The sequence below is a fragment of the Cotesia glomerata genome, linkage group LG3, assembly GCF_020080835.1.
Source record: "Cotesia glomerata isolate CgM1 linkage group LG3, MPM_Cglom_v2.3, whole genome shotgun sequence".
Lineage (NCBI taxonomy): Eukaryota > Metazoa > Arthropoda > Insecta > Hymenoptera > Braconidae > Cotesia > Cotesia glomerata.
Window position 1 is genome coordinate 24,819,321 of NC_058160.1, and position 20,386 is coordinate 24,839,706.

General features: G+C 30.3%; 1 protein-coding gene and 1 long non-coding RNA gene across 7 annotated transcripts in view; one reads left to right on the plus strand and one right to left on the minus strand.

Moving 5' to 3' along the window:
* LOC123262141 overlaps positions 1–20,386 on the plus strand; it is a 118,810-nt gene that overhangs the window by 65,802 nt on the left and 32,622 nt on the right. The window lies entirely within an intron of this gene.
* LOC123262138 (optomotor-blind protein-like) overlaps positions 1,176–20,386 on the minus strand; it is an 89,994-nt gene continuing 70,783 nt past the window's right edge. For 5 of the 6 annotated variants that reach the window (XM_044724241.1, XM_044724238.1, XM_044724242.1 and 2 more), the window contains 3 exons: positions 14,496–14,642; positions 11,895–11,971; positions 1,176–2,256 (listed from right to left, as the gene is read on the minus strand). In XM_044724241.1, the coding sequence (XP_044580176.1) occupies positions 1,413–2,256; positions 11,895–11,971; positions 14,496–14,642 (1,068 nt within the window). In that variant the 3' untranslated portion in view covers positions 1,176–1,412. The remainder of the gene's footprint in view (positions 2,257–11,894; positions 11,972–14,495; positions 14,643–20,386) is intronic. The other variant, XM_044724239.1, reaches the window with a different exon arrangement.

A 20,386-nucleotide genomic window follows, 5' to 3' on the forward strand; every position in this document is an offset into this window, starting at 1 on the left:
ATGAAAATTTAAATATTTTAACAGTAAAATTGTATACTAAAATATTTTGTATTAAAAAGAACGAAAATTTTTTTTCACTTTTATATTATTAACGCGTGAACTTCCTTAAAAAATTTAGAAATAATCATGAATTTTTTTTTGAGTGGAAATTAAAAATCAACTTAAAAAAAATGTAAATACCAAATAAAAAGTATAAATTTGAAAAAATTACAACCTTTCCGTCAGATTGCATAACCAATTTTGTAACTACATTTAATTTGAATAATAACCATAAATAATTCCTGAGAAAAGAAAAACAAACGTTTTTAATGCGACAATAGAATCTCGTTGAACAAAATTAACAGTCGATCACATATTATTTATTTTATTTTTATTATACGGCGCAAATAATTATTCACTGTTCGTCACATTCAATTTGTATTCTGCAGCACTAATTTAATCAATAATAATTATACTCAATAATTAATCCGCGGGCGTAGTATTTATAATATATTTATATAATAATATAATATAATATGATATAATATAATCATATCGCTAGGGTACATATTTACATAAGGGTCTGCAAAGAGTTGAGGTGCTCGTATTTTATTTAAAATTCTTTTTTTTTAACTTTTTTTATTTTTATCATCTTATATTGCAATAATATTAACTCATAGATAAAGATCATGTAATTTTTCTTAAGTCCTAAAAGTATTCCCAGGCAATTTTTGCGGCTCCTCTTCTCTTAAATATTTATAATTTTCCACGTAACGCTTGTTATTTGCGAAAATTTACAAAGATTAACGTGCGCTGGCACGGATAATACAGTACAATACAACATATATTCATATTTATATATCACTAAATAGATCGGTATTAATAAACAAGTGTCCTCAGCACTATTTTCACCGATCTCTCCCGTAATAATTCCAGTCCAGGCATTAAACTATATGTACACACGTCACGATACCAAAAATTTCATATTTCGGAGTGTTAATTCAAATTTTAAGAGTTTTAATCATTGAAAACCGCTAAAACACATCGCCGTTAATTTAAAATACTTGTAACACTCAAAAAATTGCACTTAATATTATTCCCAGTAGCCCTGTAGCCGCGAGACAATTTTCCAGAGACACGGTGGTGCTAAGTCGCGCCAAGTCGCGCTCCAAGCTTCTAACAGCCATCTTGTGAACCTAACGCGACAAGTCGTAATTATTACTCCCACCCGGCAATAATAAATCGTCTTTAGCCGAGAGTCCGTGGTGTTCTCCAAGAAAATTAACCAATAATCTCAGCTACGAGGGCTCTGACGTGGAATCCGGCTCGAGTTCCTGTTCATCCTTGGACTCATCGCCGCTGGTTATCTCAAGATCTTCATCCTCCTCCTCAGTGTCTATCTTGGTACTAGATACAGGCTCGTTGCTTTCATGTCACGGACTCCCTCCGCCTCCGTCGGCCTCGTTCCGATGCCCGGGCGTCAAACTAGGACTAGGCCGTTTTTTAATGCTACTGCTGCTCCGTCTCTCCTGGAGCCCGTTAACCATGTTCTCGATGGATTTTAATTCTCCCGTAGCCGAGGCAGGTCCGCTGTTTGCTGGACCGTGTCCGCCTGTCCCAGGAGTAGGAGACCCGGTGGGGGGCCTGGGAGGAGGTGACCTGGGACTCAGAGTACGGCTTCCAGGAGTGACTGTCTCGAAAGCCGAGCCGTGGGAAGGGGCAGGTAAGGTGTAAGGCGCGAATCGGTGTCCCTTCAGCTGGTGCAATGGACTCGAGAGGGGGTGAGGATAGTGCCCGAACAGGGCCGAATGCTGGCTGGCCGCCAAGGCGAGCTGGGCGTTCAGCAGCATTCCTGGTGTTACACCCCCGTGGAGGCCCAGAGGGTTCGGCGGCAACAGAGGACTGTGTCCGTGGTAGAGCCCAGGTACTGGAGGGTAGAAATACGGTAGCAGGGGCGGGTGGAGCACCGGCGGCCCGACGGACACGTCTGGCCTTGGGCCCTCAGAGGTTGGTCCACCAGGTACGCCACCACTTTCCGAGCCCGAGGACTCGCTACCTTCGCGCTCGCTTATCCTGTCGTCTCTTTCCCGGGAGTGTTCCCGTTCTCGGTGGTGCTGCGCCGGGTGTGGCGTGTCTGGTCCCACTACGTCCAGCAGCTTGTCCTCGTCGTCCATCATATCGGTTACGGAGTTCGAGGATCTGCGCTTGTCTGGTGATGCTGGGGCGCCGGAAGTTAGGCGGGAAGTTCCTCCGGATACGGTTAACAGCGCCTGTCTTCTGCAACAACGACTTAGAGTTAGCAATTGTGGAAAGAAGGTTGATAAATTAGAATACTAGTCTATATAATTAGGAAAATTTTGTCTTTGAAGTATTTATATTGATAACCAGGTTCTAAGATGTTGTAACCCATAGAAAATTTTACAGCAGATAAAAAGCTTCATTTTTAACATGGGTGAAATGAGATTCAACAGATGAAAATATTTATTTAAAATTAGTTATCACACGTAAAAAAGAAAAATCGAAAAATTACATTATAAATTGTAATAAGCGTCGCTTCGTATAAAAAACTAGAAAAATTGCAGTTCGAAATTCAAACTTTGGATTTTAATTTTCAGAGCTTTCATAGTTAATTTTCAGAGTTTTCAATGTAATATTCACATTTTACAATGTAATTCTTACAAAATCTTTAATAATTACAATCTGAAACTGTAATTTTTTCAGTTTTTTATACGAAGCGCCACGTTACATTATATAATTTAATTTTTCCATTTATTTTTTTTCCGCACGGAAAGAACAATAACCCACTGTACATCCTCGTATAGTATACTCCGTGGTATTTGTAGAGAAAAAAAATTTCAGACTATAGTCAATATCCTTCAAAGTATACTAAATTATTTTTGGACTGTACTTAGTGAAGTCTCCAATTTAATCGATTAATTTTTCTAGTTATATCGCGTAAAACTTCACGGGATATAATCTGAAAAATTATTTCGTGTAAATTAAATTATACTCGGTTGAAATTTGGATTATGCCCACGGTGACTCCGCCATTTTTTTTTCTAGGGCCTGCGCGTAAAGTGCTGTTTATAATTTGTGAGTTATAGTCAATTAGCATATTGGACATTAATTAAAATATAATCAGTGAATTATATGAGTGTGACTATTTATATATTTTGATATGTAAAAATATTTTTTTCTTAGCCTAACATTTTTATGTTCGAAGAGTCTAAGAAAAGAAAAAAAAATTTTTTAACCCCAAATTATCGGAAAAATTGTGCTTTAATGCTCCTTAAATGTTTTTGATGTATGTAATAATTATTTAAAATAATATTTGATTAACCTAATATTTAAAATACATAATAGATATGATAATGCTAAGTGCGCAGGCGCTAGAAAAAAAATTGGCGGAGTCACCGTGGGCATAATCCAAATTTCAACAGAGTATAATTTAATTTACACGAAATAATTTTTCAGATTATATCCCGTGAAGTTTTACGCGATATAACCAGAAAAATTAATCGATTAAATCGGAGACTTCACTAAGTACAGTCCAAAAATAATTTAGTATACTTTGAAGGACATTGACTATAGTCTGAAATTTTTTTTCACTACAAATACCACGGAGTATATTATACGAGGATGTACAGTGGGTTATTGTTCTTTCCGTGCGTGCAAACAATTTGACATGTAAATTTTTAATATGAGCTGCATAATATTATGATTCTTCTTTTTAAGAAAATCAAATTTTATAGGTTACGAAATCTTCAAATTTCGGTATAGATATAAAATGGCTCTGTTAAATTAAATTTAGCATCATTTGAAAGGTCTAGACCTAAATTTGTGCTTTTATATAATCTTACATATTTCTTGATAGTCAATTTTTTATGTTAAGTTTGTGGAGGAGTTTTGAATAGCTTGATGATTCTATAACTTTGCTCCTTGACATTTATCCATTAAATAATTGGTAATTAATCCTGTCATCGCAATAATATTTTTTTAATCTATTCCAAAAGTACCCAAACTATTTATATTGTGAAAATATCAAATAATCATTAAACCAAAGCTTATTTTATTCATAATTCGTAAGTCTTAGCAATCAAATATTAACTGCAAATTGCTAGTTTACTTTAATCAATATAACTATTTAAAAATAATTATGGTTCCGGCCAGGAATTGAACGTGAATCTCTATAATTATGTCGTGAGTTGATGATTGTTATCGAACTCAAGTTGAACTTGAAGCGAAATTATGACCAATAAAGCAATTATTTTTCCACGAACAATTAACTGAAAGAAAACGAAGTTTATGCTCATAAAGATTATATTTTTTTAGTTTGTAAACTTTAAAAAAGTACTCATGCATCGCTGTTGATTTTTTAGCATGAAATGAAAACAGGAATGGGACTACTGTTTATGCTCTCAACGTACTGCTTCCAGGGAATTGGGGGGTCATAAAATAATTACAGCAAGATGATATGAAGATGATAATGTGATAAAAATCCGGTTGGCTGTACGTTTGACTTGTAAGCGTGAAAAAGTCATGGATTGTGACTTATGAAGTTGTTACTCGTAACGGTGACTATCGGTAAATAGTCGTTGAGTCAACGATGCAAACAGACCGCTATAAAGCACGCACGATTAATAGTGGCTTTAGGTATCCTTACAACCTGTTTACGATAATAATAACTACGGTCATTTACTTGGTAGCGTACTTGAGTACCTAGAAGGAAAGCTAAAGGATTTATGAGAGTCGAAGCTTCAGCGAACAGCGCCTTGGGCTCCACAGGCATTAAATTAATTATCTTAATCGTGCTGCGAACGCCTTTTCTATTCGCCTGAAACCGACGCCATGCCTTCAGGGCCACCTTTTTTTGATTCCGCGTCAATTACATGTGTCACGACCTCGCAATACTTGAGATATATTGTCGCTTTTATATATATTGTATGCACATGTCTACACGAAAGATTTGTTTTTGATGAAATACCATAAACATCACTTTTTTGTACGGTTACAAATTGCAAATAAACGACTATGTAGTTTATGGGATTACTGTAAACTAAATTATGAAACAATTAGCTTTTGCAAAAGTTTTTTATTCCAAAGTTCAATATTTGAAAGGACTCTGGGTCTAAATTTGTAGATTTTTTCTCTTAATTGTTCAAAGTTAATAATTTTATTGAAAAAAAAAAATATTTTTGAGCAAAGAAAAATTATTTTGAAGAGAATCGATTGGCTAGATTTAAAAATTTCAAGATACAATTAAATGTACACGGAGAAAAAAGTATTGCTATTATCACGATACAGTATAGTGATGATCACGATCCTCGCATGACTATACTTTAGATGCGCATATGCCCAATCTAGTGGATCGTGATTATCACGATCCACATGGATTCGGATATCGAGTGTCTATATTGCTATGGCTTATAGATGATTAGTTGTCTTGAATTAAATATTAATTATATTTTATTGCAGATTATTATTTTTTTGGTATATTATTGTTATTAACATGAATACAAATTCTTTTTGTAACTTGATTAGTTAAAAATTTTTGTGTAGATTATGACAGTCAAGAATTGGGTTAGGTTTAAAAATGTTTAAATAATGACTTACTGAGCAGTACTGTTGGAATTTATCTCATATGACTTTTTTTTTTATTTTTACAAATATTATTATTATTAGTCTAGAAATTTGTATTATCGAAGTATTCATTTAAAAGAGGCAAATATTTTTATCATAAGAAAAAAAATTTTTAATGGAATTTTTACTCCTTTATTACTGTACATATTTCATACAATAACATATTTTTGTATGAAACAGTATGGGATCAAATCATTTATGCTAAAAAAGGCTTTTATGAAAACAAAAATTTTATTTATTTAATACAATATATAATGTACATTGTTTTTCCTTATCAACGCAGTAGAATTATATACAATAACCACGGACACAGCATTAACACAGTTAACATAGGAAGATTTATTTCTTTACTAGCCTTCAAAAATCAACAAAAGTTTTTCAAGATTTCACTCGAGTAATTTATCAACAACCCAATCATCTATATCACTATTATTATTAATTCACTAATTTATGTAATTATCACTATTTCATCACCAAAATTGTAAACAAATCCACTCGTAAGTTTCAGACTTGGTTATGCGTGGTGGCGCTGAAGGCGTCGTGGATCGTGATAATCACGATCCGTTTCGCCGTAGTAAGGAAATGTTTCTTTATGATCACAATACGTTTTGACATATTCACATACCACGGCAAGTTAATATAAGAATCCGAAGTATTGAGTATATCAAGTTATAATATTGTGAAAATGACAATACTGTTTTGAGCTAATCACAATACTACGTTCACGGTCCACTGGATCGCTACAATAGCAATACTTTTTTCTCCGTGTATAATAAAAAAATATTAATATCTTTAACTAACAACAATTTGATTTTTTTTTTCAAGAATTTTATTTTTTTTTTGGCTCAAGAATAAGTTTTTTTTATTCAAAACACTAAAAAAAAAACTTAAGAAAAAAAAAATTCAACTAAAAATATTTTTGATGGTTTAGAAAATAAAAGAAAAAAATCAGAGCATTGGTATTCTTAAAACAAGTCAGTAATATTTTGAACCAATGGTAACGAATATCTTAATCCAAAAAAAAATTATTTGAGGTAAAACAAAAGTCATCTTGTTTGAAAATAGAAGAGTGTTTCGTTAAATTGGTAAAATTTTTAATGCTAAACTTTTTTTCTTTGTCCAAAAGTTTTATTTTTTTTTTCAACAAAAAAGTCAAATTATTAAATCAATTCATTTCAAATTGAATATCATAAATCAAAAATGAAATTTGACAGAGTATTTTTCTCGAATCAATTAGTTTTTTGCTCAATCTATAAATTTTAATAATTTTTTTCCTTCTAAAACCGAATTCCCTCATCAAACCTTATCTCGCGCATCTCTCGAATTACCGCACACAAATAATACCTTGAAAAAGCAAACAAAATAAAAAATGTAAGAGTATCCCGACATAAATATAGATTGAAACTCAGCAAACTGCAGCGCGATCTTGATGTCTAAATAAGTTAACTATATAATACAGAGCTAAAGCACTATCGATTAAAAAATCATCGTAATGTCAGTGCACGATGATCCAGTGTACACATGCAGGTATACCAGAAATAAATAAGCGAACCTTTTAATCACGAAGGTATTTCACACCTTTAACCATCGCAAATTGCAATCCTCCTTACGTAGCACACATGGACGGTGCCCTGCTCTAAGCCCCGTACATCATATGTACATACATTGGAAATTTGCAAAGTTTTAACTCACACGCGTTTGGGCAAACAAGCGACTTGCACGCACGCCCCATCGTTAGTCCCGCATCACGATCATGCCAGAGTTTAATCTGACTCTTTCGCTCTCTCTCTCTCTCTCTCTCTCTCTCTCTCTCTCTGGACATATAGCCATAGCCCTGTACTCTGTCTACATACACACAACTACAACTATTTATTTATTCTTTTTATTTTTGTTATCCCTGCGGGCAAGCGTCGATCGCACACGATAGACTCGTTCGTGTTTACGAACTGCGTGACGCCTCGACAGATCGATTACCAAGTTGACGATGGGACTCTACACTAGCTCTATACTGTCTAACTCTGCGTATGGAATTATATCGTATGAGCACCCTTTTTAATTTTCACTCTTACTCTGATAACTCCCCGATGTACACCCACTATCACTAATATAGATAGGGACTTTCTGTTTATACACATTCGGGTCAATCAACACGAAAAATCGTGACTCTGTCATATCACACTAGTATACTCGTGCGTGTAAACACACATCCATGTCCTTTTACTGGCCAATTAATGTGTTTTTCCACACGAGGTGACAATAAATAATAAGGTTTATTATTTTCAGTCACATTAGTTAAGTTGTAATTCACCTTTTCCAACATCATTAATATTTAATACATTCATACAATATATATTGGAGTAATAGTACAGTATAAGTATCATGTACAATAAAAATAAATTGAAAATAAAATAAAATGTATAAGACTCGGTTTTGTAACACGACCAAGCGGATTACAAGCTCTCTTTCCCTAATACCGTATAATGCGATCAACGGGGTACACGAACGCTACACACGTTTTCATTTCATATATATTTATATTTCCAAGACGGGTATAAAAGTGAGCAGGAAATAATCCAAGTACGATATCATTTCTCAGTATATTTGCACTTATGCGTACGAATCGACAGCACTTCAGTCAGTTTTTATGATCAAGTTTACTGAAACTCAGATAATATGGCTGAGGGTTGAAGGATCAAATATACTCTCCATTGTGTTATGAACTCATAAATAGTACCAAGTTGCGGCTACACATGTGTAGCATTGCATGTTGACGCTCCAATTAGGATGAAATTTGTTCAGATAATTTCGTATTTTTAGTTTGATTTGATTTTCTGTGATTTGAGTAACGAGTACGTTTTAGGAAGAAAATTTCTCATCAGGTTTGATATATTCTTAAGTAGTTTTATCAGAATATTTTATATTTTCATATATGGGTGATGTCATACAGCCATATCGACGGTCTAATAAGCAATTTGTCTAACTCCTTATTTTTTAGAGGGTGATTTTTTTAACATTTTGATGTAGCAATAGTCCAATTATAAATTATTTGAATGATTCAAACCAAAATATTATACCTTTATTAGATATTAATGATATTAAATGGTTTTTTAAAGTGATAATAAATTTTGAACTAATTGTTTTTTTCGTACAAATGGAAGACTCTCTAAAATGGAGTTAGATAATTTGCTAATTAGAACGTCAATAGATACTTTGATATTTTTATGTGTAATTTATCTATTTAAACCTAATGTGGCACGATATGGCTTTAGATATTAATATTTTTAAGGATTTCCCGAAAAAAAAATTTAGTTTTTGGTTTAATATGGTATGCAATGACAACATAACTTGATATGAACGTATATGTTGATATTTATTATGGATTTTTTGAAGAAAAATTCTAATATCTGACTCGATTTAACCAAATATGGGCATATATCCTTCAATATTTTCATGCATGACCTGAAATAAATTTTCTAATGTGGCCATATTTACTCCAATATGCTATATCAGTCCATATAAAATCATATATAAAGACATTATGTCACATTAGACTATCAAAAAATCATATACATAGGTTGTCTTCAATTTTCAGAGCGAAAATTAGGTTGGACGTTAAAAAATGAGTATATTTTTTAAATAAAAAATCTGTATTTTTTTGTAACGCGTTGAAATAAGATAAGATCTATTCACATCTTTCTATCTTATTTTACAAATTTTTTTATTTCCTAGAATCAAGGCATTTGTGGTCTGTATGTTATGCCTGGCACGTTCGCGTAACATGAAAAAGGGTGACAACGCCTTTGACACCGCAGGATTCGCTTGACTATTATTAGTATCATCGTCCACCCTCGGCGACCCCTCGTCGAGCGGAATTATAATCCACCCTTTCAGCGGTTGCGAAGACTACGATCCCTGATACTGATGGGGGTTCATTCGAGAACATCATCTCACGACTGCGACAAATTCAAGTAACGAGTGAGTAGTGAAAGAGTAATAAAAAAAAGAAAAAAGAATGATTTACAAAGCAGCTAATAGCGTATATGTAACTATGATCTCTCGACCCTTTTAGGACTCGGATTAGATAATGTCAGAGGGTTTAACCACCGTCCCCTCTAGAATTTTAAATTGTGGACACACCTCTTTAAAAATTAAACCTCAAGCCGCATTTATTCACCTTCTTTGCACAAATTACGAAACCACCAGAAAAGAATTTTTTTTTCCTGTTCTTCATTTATTTAATAGACTATTAATGCAAATAATTGGCCATAAAAAAGCTAGATGCATTTAGAGAGTGTCATCTTTCTCGCGGGCGATCAGGCTCAAGACTCTAAACTTAACTCAAGGATCTTCTTTATTATCATGTGTATAATAGCTCGTGGTGGTAATATAAAATTCAAAGCCGGCACCCTCAACCTCAACGCCAACGTTAACGATAGCACCGCCTCTGAACATCAGTATGCTAATCCGATGATTGGCTATGTTCCAACCTCATCCCTATAACCACCTCGCTTTTGACCCTTGTTTTTTCATCCTGCCACTTCTTTATAACGTCTTCGTACCGTTTTTATCTTTTTTTTTCACAACTTCACAACTTGCGTGTCTTTTTAATTCTTTAATATATTTCTATCTATAAAAATATGAGTATGCATGTGTTATATATTTTTCACGGTTGAAAATTAAGCCACTTCATTTTTTATTAAAAAAATTCTACGGTACGAGTTTTGAATAACTTATAAAGACAAACTTACAAGCATGTAATTTCTTCACTCTAAATGTGAACGTATTATATGATAGATGATGCAATCGTTGAACATTTTTTAAAAATTCCGCTTTATCGACAGCCAACTTCTAGGTTCCATGACTAAATAAAATTTTAATTACTGTAAGTGACACGCGCGTGGCGTTGCTTGCACTTTTTACAGGGAGCAAAAAGGAGCTGATGAAGATATCAAACATAAAAGTCAGTGAATTTCTCAACTTGTCACCTACTTCTTTTAATTGAACGAATTTAAATAGCTCTTAATATGGATATTTTGTCAAACTATTTGAAGTTGCTGCTCCAAATACGAAAGCAATTAACAAGTTAATTTACTTTTAGTTAATTAAAAATAATTACTTATTTTTATACATGATTATACACTGATAGAAAAATTTATTGACTGTTAATAAATGTATTGTATTTTAAATTGTACTGAGAGTTTCAATGTAATAAAAAATAAAGAGAGGTGATCGATGACCAAATAAATTTACAGTGAATGATGATCCCCAAACAGCAGATCTACGGGGTTTGCATTTGGATTCTCATTTGCACTCCCTAACGGGTCATGATCCGTCCATTTGTATTCAATATTGCAAGTTTATGGGCTTCATGTCGATTCACCCCTCGGGGCTATTGCTACTATATCCTCGTGGTTATATCACGCTGTCAAACGCTCAATGAAACCTATTTCGGTTTAACTAAAGTCATACGCTACACCATAAGAGAGAATTCAAGTGGATTTTCATACCATTTACTTTACTATGCATTGAATTTTCTTCACACGTCAATGTCAGTTATGCATATAACATCTAACACACACACACAACTCCTATGTCATATATTCTTGCTGTATTTATATGACTTATTACTTTTTAATTTTCAATTTAATTTTATTTTTCAATATAAATAAAATTTATCAATTCCAGCTCAATTAAACTTTTGTAACAATAGTAAATTTTGGAATTTTGTAATTATTTGGATTTGTGGTCAAAAGGAGAATTATCTCCATGATCAGTAAATAAATAAATAAATTATTTTTCCGTCAAGTAGCTTTTTTTTTTAAAAAAAAAAAAAATATTGAATTTTTTAAATAATATTAAATCATCGAAAAAATTGACTGTATTTTATATTAAATTATGTTGCAAATTTTTTATTTGATAAAATGAACCAGAATTTTCATGACTTTTCAACAGATTAAATAAATTCTCATCAAACTACCTGAATTTACATACACAATAATAATAATGCATGATTATTTATTCACATTTAATAAAATTCAGTGATGACGCATGGGTACTCTATATTTGGACACAGTGAGATAAATGCTTATAGTTATAAATAAATTGCATTTGATTAAATCAAAATGCGGAAAGCGAACGAGATGACATTTTACATATCAGATTTAATTTTAATTTATCAGATCTGATAAAGATCAATGATGAGTCATTATACCAAAAATAATGATAGAAGTATAAATAATTAATATAATAAGTATAAGTTTTGAAAGCGATACTCACTTTTTCTCTCGTTTGCCAGCACCAGTATCTCGAAATCCTTTCGCGAAAGGATTGTTGTCGATTTTCAACTGCGTAATCTGAAAATAAACGTAAGAAAATAATTAACACAAATTTTTTTAAGATAAATTTTTTTCGCTGTTTGTAGTATAATAAATAATAATAATTATAAAAAATTTTCCAATTATTAATAATTTATGACTGGACATTTTTTTATAACGACTTAAAACAAATAAAAAATCATTTAAAAAATTTAATACATTACAGTAACGACCGATAATTTGGAAGAAAAATAATTAAGGTAGTCTATTTTTTTGCTATAATAACGGTGATTATCTTTATGCATCCAGCTGTCATTATTAGTGATCGTAAAATGAGATTTACTTCTGCAGTAAGTCATAAACAGATATAAAAATTTATTTTCTTAATTATTTTATTCTGTTAGACATTTTTTGAGTCATGAAATTGAGACTCGAGTCGAAAGAACACTATAGAAAAATTTTTTTAATGTGACCATATTTAGCTGTATGTTAGAAAAAAAAATAATTTATTACAGAATTTCAATTTTTGATTTTTTCTGTAAATACATCAATTATATTAAATATGTACGTCAATTAACATGTCGTATTAATCAAAAACTGGTTTACTAGTTGATTAGAATATTTTTTTTATTACATAATTTAAAACCTCAAACCAAACTCTCTTATAAAGAGAAGATTTAGCTGTTATGCGCCACCTGTTGGAGGTTTTTAATACTAACTCTTTTCAAAAAATTATATATGACCATATCAAGCTAATTATGTCCTTATATAGCTTCATATGACCAATTTTGATGTCAAAAGACGTGTAGGCATATCAAGACATATCAGGAAATTATATGTAGACATATCAAGTCAGTAGAAAATTTTTTCACGAGATAATATTAATAATAATGTTGTTAGAATTAATCTAATGCTAATATAATATATAACGGTAACCTTCACTGATGCCAGATCGTATTTTATTGCATTAAAAGTTGGATTTATTACTGAATAAATAATCAGTAGCCTGACACCTTGTTACGCTATAAAGCGATAGTTAAAAAAGTCTCTATATTTATCTTCTCATAGAGAAGATAGCTGAGATAAAATAATTAACTATTCCAAGAAGCATATAATTAAAAAAAAAAAAAAAAATGATTTTGTTCTCTTCTAATTTATTGCCTTTTCTGATATTAATTTCAAATATTTGAATAAAAAATAAAAAAACTTTTATTAAAACTAAATCGTGGCATCGGTTCAAATTGATCGTAAAAGGGTAGCTATAAAAAAGCGACGTAAAATTAACATGAAAGAAGCCGATTAAATATTGCGAAAATCTCACGAGAAAAATTTTATAATTTCGGGCTATAAAAAGGTGATTGAAATTACGAATAAAAAATGAATAATTAATATACTTTTTTCAGCGAATCGATAATATCTACATATTGTGGTAACAAGACCATTGGCTGGTTAAATAATGATATTGTTATTGTTATGCTCACGTATTTGGATTATATTTATGAAAAATATTCTGTGATTAAGCAGAGATCTTATAAATTGATAACAATAAATAGCTACGACCAACGCCATTATAGTTATGTGTATGTAATATTGTAATTCGATAAGAAAGGAAAAGGAATTGTACTATTTATGTATAACCACAAAGGGAGTAGAGAGAAAGATAGATACGTATAACGACTGTATAACTTAACTTTATGTATTATACCTGTATGTAAAGATGCATAAATATAAATTTATATGTTATTGTTTTAGATTTATTTCAATACAATCGAGTTACGTATTTATAAGCGTTGGTAATTTCAAGGCTGCGTTAGAACCTATATAAAATCGATTTCAATATGACATATAGATTATATGCATTCAAATTATCGATGGATTGATTTATAAATTATGGAAAAATTGATTCTTTGTTTCAATAATTTATTATTAGCAATAAAATTCACTAATAAAAAACTAATTTAATTTTTTTAAAGTAGAAAAAAAATCATTTTGAAACCATTTCAATTTATCATATAGATTTAAAATAATTTCCTCATAATTCATTTATTTATTAAGTATTTTTATAAAAACAATTTTTTGAAGTTAAATCAAGAAATTTTTTTTCTACGAACTTTGGGTAGAGCTTAAAAGCAGATTAATTATCAACAATCAATTCGTTGAAGTCAAAATTTTGAATTTGAGTGTAAAAAAATAGAAGCAATTGTATTGAATTTCATCGAGTTGACAAAAAAAGATTAACTGGGAGAAAAAAAAATCAAAAAAAGTTTGATGACAGTTTGGTATAGTAGTTGTACAAAACTCTTGGAACGACTCCAAGGTGTCTCATAAAACTTTGCCCTTACGTTAAGATATTTTTTCGAACTGTACTTTTTTTTTCATCTTTATCTTTTACCGTTCACTGTTTAACTTTCGCCGACAGAAGTTAATATTTAATACTACTTGCAGGTTTTCTGAAAAAATCAAGTGGTACGACAAAATACTAAAATAATTTCTTGAGAAATAAATAACTTGAGAAAAAAACGGCAATAAATAACAAGGTACTCTTGTTTGTTTAGCTACTTACTTTTTCATTTTGGTAAGCTGTAACGGCGATGAATTCTGTTTCTTTGAATACGTAACTCCTAAACGTTGAATACGGCAGTTTAAGGACATCGTTCGCTCGCACAAGATGAAACCTCGGCTGGTATTTGTGCATTGAATTTAGTATCGTCTGAAAAATTTAAAAAAGGAATTATGGGATAAACTGCATCACTTTTTTTCAATTGATATTAGTAATTCAATTATTAGTTCGTAATAGCAATAACATTAGATATTACGAGAGTAATTAATATAATCAATACTGCTTTATTAGTATTAGTAAGGTGGATCGTAGGAAGGATATCATGATAATTGCTTTTGCACCATAATTGCATAAAATTTCTTTGAATACAATTTTTCATTAATAAAAATTTAAAAACAGATTTTTGAACACTAAAATATTAAGAGTACCTGTTTGTTTTAATTAAAAAAATAAATTACAGCGATAAAAATTAAATAAAACTTTAATTTAAGCAAATATAAAGTTTTATGTCCATTTTTAAGTTAACCTTTAACTCCTTCAACTAATTATATGCTTGACTAACTAAAAATGATCTTTTTCGAAAACTGTTTAATAAGTTTCAACCGACCCGAGTTATTCTAATATTATTCAGCTGATCAAACTTATCTTCGACTTTGATCAAGATATCTCATAAAAAAAAGAATTCCATTTAAATTTTCCAAATTTACCGTGTGAATACATTAATATTCCTTTGAACAACCAACAGAATTACCAATTCGAATTGAACCCATGGGAAAAATATATTTCAACGAATATAAATGTTTACTTCACACCAAAAATGCACAAAAATAAATACTAAAATCGAATGCACGTATGATAAAAAATAATGAAAAGAGGAATAAAAATGTATGTTCATAAGCACCTTGAACCTCGAATCCGACAGAGATAAAATAAGATGAAGAGTATGAGCACTAAAATGAAGCAACGGAGAAAGAAAAAAGGATGTGAATGGTATATAATGGTAATAAATAAAATATATATCCCAGCGCCATTTGCTAGTGAATCGTAAGTGACCAAGGCGGCATTATACAAAGAGGAAATAATTAGTGTCGGGTAGATAAGGCTAATCTACGCGTTTGTCATTAGCCTATCAACACTATAGCTAAATGCCACCGGCACGATTAATTTTTTTCTTCTTTTATTTATTTTTTGTTTCTTTCTTTTTGGTTTATTCAATACGGCAAACTGTCAGTCGACAAAATATGCAAAGTTTTAGGATGAAATAACTCTATTTTTCCATTAATAATTTTTTTTTTTAATTTTAAAATGCATTTCTGCAAATTTTTTGAAACTAATGTTGACCAAAAAAATAAATAAATAAATAAATTATTACTGAAAATTCATTAAAAAAAATTGTATTCATTATTTTTTTTCAATTTATTTAAGAAATTGATCAAAACTCAGTTTTTTCCGAAACGGGAAATAAATAATGTGAAAAACTTCAAATATACACTGAAAAAAAAATTAACTTGATTCGAGAAAAAAATTTTTTAACCAAGAAAATAATTTTGAAGAGGGTAATTGTCTTGAATCAAGACGAAAAATTCTCGAATCAAGTAAAATTTCCTTAAATCAAGAAAAATTATATTAGTTCAAGAATTTTTCTACTCAAATCAAGAAGATTAAGTTCTTCAAAAGTATATACTTGATTCAAAAACATTTTTTTTCTGTGTATCACAAAGATTTAATGCAGAAATGAAGGTTGAAATTGAAGATTAAAATGGCCCATCAACCGTAAACCATCACTTGGATGATCACTGCTCGATACCCTATGCAAAAGTTATAAATTAAAAGGGAACTAAATTCCTTTAAATATCATCAAAAATTCTCGTCGTGTATAAACAACTTGAGAGTGTTCGGATAAAAAGGACAGAGAGTGTCCACACAGAAGCCGACTTGGCTAATGACTCTGTCTGCGGTAATCTCAGGGTGTTATCTCCTCGGCTACCTGGCTAGAAGCCCACCTACTTGGAATCATGAGGGCGAGTCCCCACAAAAACCTCCATATCCATGTCCATGTCGATAGTTTTACGAATCAAATTTGAATATATTTTTCTCAGTCATATTATATCATTACATCTTTGGTTTTATTTTTAAACTTTTTTAATATTCCAATAAATTTTACGTAAATAATAAAGATAAAATTTAATAGTGCGCAGTCTTTAAAGTTTAATATCAAGCGAGAATTTCTTCTGGTTATAATTGGTCCATAAAAAAATCTGTAATTTTTTTATGGCCCACTATAAAGTATATTGTTGTAAGTGTTAATATTACCGTTGATATAATTGTAGTTAAAATTAAACTTACAGTTTTATTATTTTTTTTATTGAACATAAAATAAAATAGAATAATATAATTGGGTTGAGAGTTTTTTAATGAGCTTGTTCTAGCTGTTATTTTTATAAGAAAGATTTTTAATAAAAAAGGGCACTACAAGTGGCGCCATCATGTGTGGTGGTGTAGTTGTGAATGACGAATGTGCGCAAAAAGGATATGTATGGTAGGTATATACAGGGGTATTATATGTATAGAGTGTAGGGTGGTAGAAAGAAAAAGCAAGGCTGAAGGCTGTGAAGTAGGTGGTGAAAGACGGTATGCGGTCGAAGCTATGGCGAAGCGTCCTTAGTATCGACCGCCCGAAAAGGGGTGGATTTTCCGGCAAATTCGAAGGGAGAGCAGAATAAGGCGTACGCGACATGTTTCGCATTCGATAGTCACTAGTCAGTAGGGTGGAAATATTAAATAGAAGGGAAGGGTAGAACCATCGATGCCATCTTTGGTTTTTATTCCTGTCATTCAATGATTTTTTTAAATTATAAACTTTTCTGATATTAACCCTTTTTTTAATATTGGCAATTTGTGGGAAAAAATTTTAAACTTGAATTGGGGAGTGAAATTTAATTTTTAAAAGTTTTGGATTTTTATCAATTTTTTATGAGAATTTAATGATTAGTTAACGGTTTTTGGTGGATAAATGATTTGAGGGAGAAAAAAGAAGAATATTTTTTTGTCAATAAATTTTATTTTGTGTCGAATGTCTTATTATGAATGATTTGGAAAAAAAAATTAATTTAAGATGGAGGATTTTTTAATTTTTCAAAACAAAATTTAAATTTAAACATTTCACAAAATAAATTCAAAAATACATATAAAGTTAGAATTCTACACACACTGATAGAAGGATTTCTTAGTATTTAAAAAGATTTCTTTGTATTTAAGAAATCATTTCTTAAACATCATTTCTTAAATACAAAGAAATATTTCTTAAATATTAAGAAATATAACTACTAAGAAATATCTCTTAAATACAAAGAAATATTTCTTAAATACTAAGAAATATTTTTTAAATGCTAAGAAATGATGTTTAAGAAATGATTTCTTAAATACAAAGAAATCTTCTTAAATGCTAAGAAATCCTTCTATCAGTGCAGTCAAAAATTTTTCGTCATTGTGTAGAGTTTTAAAATTTGTGTGTTGAATATTACACTCTAGTGTGTGGAATTTAACATTCTCATGTGTTGATTTAATCATTTAACACACTAGAATGTTAAATTCTACACACTAGAGTGTAACATTCAACACACAAATTTTAACACTCTACAAAATGACGAGAAATTTTTTACTTTGTACATTACATTTTTAGACTCAAATTAATAATTTAATCTTGTAAATATGATTTTGAATAAATTTACAGCTTTTACAGTAAAAAATAATTAGATAGCATATTTATAAAGCGCTAAAAGTTATTAGAGCTTCCGTGTTGAAAATTATTTATTTTATATTTGAACGTTCTAAAAGATGATAGAAGTGTAATACAAAAGAAAATAAAAGAATTCTTAAAAAAAAAAAAAAAAAAAAAAAAAGTTAAACGGAAATCAGCCCGCTAACATCGACTACCACAAAGGTTTTCATTCCCATACCATTTTTACTCCTATGCATTAAGAGGATGAAGAAAAACTCTTTGAGGTGGTTTCTGCGTACTTTTATTTTCAATATCAAGCAAAAGTATATATAAGCGAATCGTAATATAAACGCGAAAACTGAAGTAAAAAAAAAAAAGGAGTTAAGATAAAGAAACATGTAGAAAAATTTTAAGGGAGATTAGTAAGATCAAGTAATTAAGTTTAAATAGATTCAATTATACTGAAATTGATTTAATAATTAAGCGAATTCGCACCTCGATAAATAGAACTTTATCGTTTGTAGAATAAGGGTTGAGTAATTAAAAATTTAAAGCCCTTAGCAAGCTAGGTATTGCTTTATGAAGTGAAGAAGAAAGTAAACAAAGCTGGCAATTGTATGTTTGGAAATTTATTCAAAGAGCGCTGAAATGAATTTAATGCAACCATCAATTGTTGAGTGAAAAAAAATTGAACGTTAAGTTTCAACGAACAGTTCGTCTGATTGAGAAAACATTTTATCAATAAACTGTGAAAATAAAATACGAAATAATGATAATGACGATCGAAAAAAATTTGATTCATGAATAATTAATAAGAGTAACTGGAAACATTGAGAATGTTCTCTTTACTCTCGAATTATCGCTTGTGCTGACAATGGACCCGTTGATTGAAGCCGATCGAATACTTTTTTATCCTCGATTTTTATCTCTCTCACTTTTTTTTATTTTCTTTATCCTGCAACGTCGTGGAACAGCCATTGAAATGCTCGGATGACACCCGAAGGTTTCGCTTCCGCTTGATCCGTCGCGACCCCGTAATTTAGCGGCCGCGGGTCAATCGTAAAAAATAAAATAAAAAGACAGAAAAGTGCAGACGACGAAACTAACTTCCTCAATCTCAATCATTGTGGTTGAGATATATACGGAGAAATTTTCCCTTGTCCTCTTTCTCGTATTTTATTTCTTCTCTCAAAGGATTTTGTCTCAACCTCAACCGCACAATTTTCACAATTCACAATGAATAATTGTTTTGGATACCCATTTGGTTGTCCAAATATACGATTTCTCAAATTTCATGTTGACCTTTCTTCCTTTTTTTTTTAAAGTGACCATGTTTTTTTTTTTTTTTTTTTTTTTTGTTAATGAAAACGATAGTTTTTTCTAATCCTGTATGCTACTATATAATTATGATTTTTCCCTGAATCGTGAATGAGATAAGTAAAGAATATAATAGAAATACGATAGTCTCGTTTAATTTAAAACTTTTCTAAGAATGGGTGTAACCGCAGGAAATGTTTGCAATGAAAAAAGTGGATTTTAAAAATTTTTTTGTACTTGAACATACATAATGATTAAAAGTTTCAAAAAAATTTTTTAAATATTTTCAATTTAAATTTTACAATGTAAATTCAAAAATAGATACAAAATAATTTGAAAAATTTGAAGTATAATTTTTTATTTTGAAATTTCATAATGAAATTTGATATTTTAAAATACTTTTTTCTTTAAATTTAATGATAATTTGAAAATTTAATCAAAACATATAATTTACAACATATATTTCTTGTGTTTATTATCATAAACCTTATTAAATGAGTGTTTTAATTTTTTGAAGTACATTAAAAAAATAAATTAAGTGTCTTTATCACAAAATTTTAATTAGTTAAGATTAATTTGAAAAATCTTTAATAATTTTAAAAGTTAAAAAAATGCAAACAAAATTATTTTTGATTAGAAATCAAAACAAAAATAATTATTGTTTCCTGAATCATGAATGAGATAATTAAAGAAAAAAATTTTAAATATTGTACTCTTGTTTGACTTAAAGTTTTTCTAAGAAAGGGTGTAACAGCATCAATAAATGTTTGCAATATCGGTATAGTACACTTATTATGCTACGAATAATAAATATATTACTGGTCTTACAAGCGCTTGAATAGAAATTCAGCGACAT